The 1,904-nt window shown below is 55.7% G+C and overlaps 1 protein-coding gene across 1 annotated transcript; it reads right to left on the bottom strand.

Moving 5' to 3' along the window:
- Positions 1–1,221: 1,221 nt before the first annotated feature.
- On the bottom strand, positions 1,222–1,904 carry LOC101764560. Its single transcript, XM_004960782.4, has one exon. It carries the CDS (start codon positions 1,808–1,810, stop codon positions 1,517–1,519), a length of 294 nt encoding a protein of 97 aa, XP_004960839.1. The 5' UTR covers positions 1,811–1,904; the 3' UTR covers positions 1,222–1,516.

Here is a 1,904-nt window from a genome sequence, read left to right as displayed (position 1 = left end):
CGGAGCGCGAGCACGAGCACGACTGCACGAGGCATCAACAAATTCCACTAGGAGCTGAACCTGTTGCGTATCGAATCTTTCATATGCAACATGGAGCCCGTCTGCCGCCACCAAATGTGGAGAATTCGCGGCCCTTGCGCCGCCGTCGGTGCCGAAGCATGCGGTGGAGTTTCGGTGTTCAAGCTCACCATGAAGTCGAGCCCCCCGATCTGGACACAGGACATGGCCATGCGCACGCAGTCGCCGTCGAACTTACAACCCCCCCCCAAGCGTGTGGCCAGGAGGAGCAGCCGCTAGCCGGCATAGGCGCCTAGCGCGACGGCCGCGTCAACGCGGCTAGGCAATCCCGCATCGGGATTGGGGGTGCGACGTGCAAGAGGTGGAGTATCGACGTCGCATCGCAAGGGCTCGGGTATGCTCGATTTCGACCGACAGGGGCAGCGTTGCCATTCTGCCTGGAGGGGGAAGAGAAGGTGGAGAGGAAGAAAAAGGATGACAGGTGGGTCCTGGATGCAAGTGGGTGAGGAAAGAAGAGATGACGGGTGGATCAGGACATGTCGGATTGGCGCCGTGGCGATGATGTGTTACCAATTGGGTCAAAACGGGGTGAAATTGGATGGAGGAGGTCGTGTGTCCGGTTTTATGAGTACCGGAGGTAGAATGGATGGTTTTGGGTGAAAACGCAAACTCGGCTCATGTTCCAGGGACCTAAAAAGAAAAGGTTCTCCTGCCAGTATGGGCCGAATCATTGTCGTCCCGGCTTACAACGGATCGTTTGAACATCTCGAGCTTTTCATGACGAACGGGCCGAATCTTAGTTGGGCTTCTCATTTGACAATGGACTAGATTGCGATGATAATTGGGCCAATAATAGTATAGCTTGCGATGATGTGTGGGCTTATTTTCTGAACGGGAGAGCAAACTCGTCATTTCTTCATTGTCACAACCCCGCAAGATTGCAACTATAGTATATTTTGATCGTTTAGGTTATAAAAATTCATTATTCCGGGATAAATTTTGCATTGTCCCCAATGACTGACAAGTTGGTAAGCTGAAGTCAGGTGATCCATGGGCTCGTCCTTATTAGCCTGCCATGTAGCACGTGAATATACGATCGTGCGTGGAGGCTGACCGGGCCTGGTTTCATTCAGCGGAGGCGGCCCAATGGGCGAAATAGCGAGCGCCTCGATGTGGTGGGTGTATGTGTGTGTGCACGATAAGGGCCTTAAAGATGACCTAGGCCCACTGTGAATCTGATAAACACCTTCTTTTACAAACAGACGATGCCAGAGTTTTCAGTTGGCTGATTTATGACACGGATTTGTTACAATCGAGATCTGCCCTGTTTGCGTTCGTGCTCAAATACACGCCAAATTCAAAGCGAAAGTCCACCAGCATCTGATCATTTTCACAGTTTGGCTGGCAGCATGAAAATGAAAACTCGATCCCTCTCTATGCTTCCTACTGCAAATCGAACATGGAAACCAGCCAGGACGGAGCGGGCGGCCCATGGTGATCAGTCTGAGAGGTCGTGCTCGTGCCAGCACAGGAGCATGGTGACGCAGCGCCGGAGGATGTAGAGCCGCGTCCGCTGCTGCTTCAGCACCGCGTAGCACCGCCGCCGGAGCCCCGCGCATCCGCCGCCGTGCTTCCTCCGCCGCGGCAGCCGCGCGAGATGCTGCGTCTGCGTCGACGCCGCCTGCGCCCCGCTGTCACCGTCACCGTCGGCGGCCGCCGGCGCCGGCGCCGGCGCCGAGAGCTGGTGGTACGCCGAGCAGACGGAGGCGGACGTGGAGGCTGCCAGCTCCATGGACGGAGAAACAGGAGTAGGAGGAGAGCTCGACAGTTGTGGCGCAGGCCAGAGAAAGTACAAGATGATGATGAGGATGAATCGGGGTCGCAGA

The sequence above is a fragment of the Setaria italica genome, chromosome III (genome assembly GCF_000263155.2).
Source record: "Setaria italica strain Yugu1 chromosome III, Setaria_italica_v2.0, whole genome shotgun sequence".
Classification (NCBI taxonomy): domain Eukaryota; kingdom Viridiplantae; phylum Streptophyta; class Magnoliopsida; order Poales; family Poaceae; genus Setaria; species Setaria italica.
Note: the sequence above shows the minus strand (reverse complement) of the source record. Positions and strands in the feature narration are given on the sequence as shown.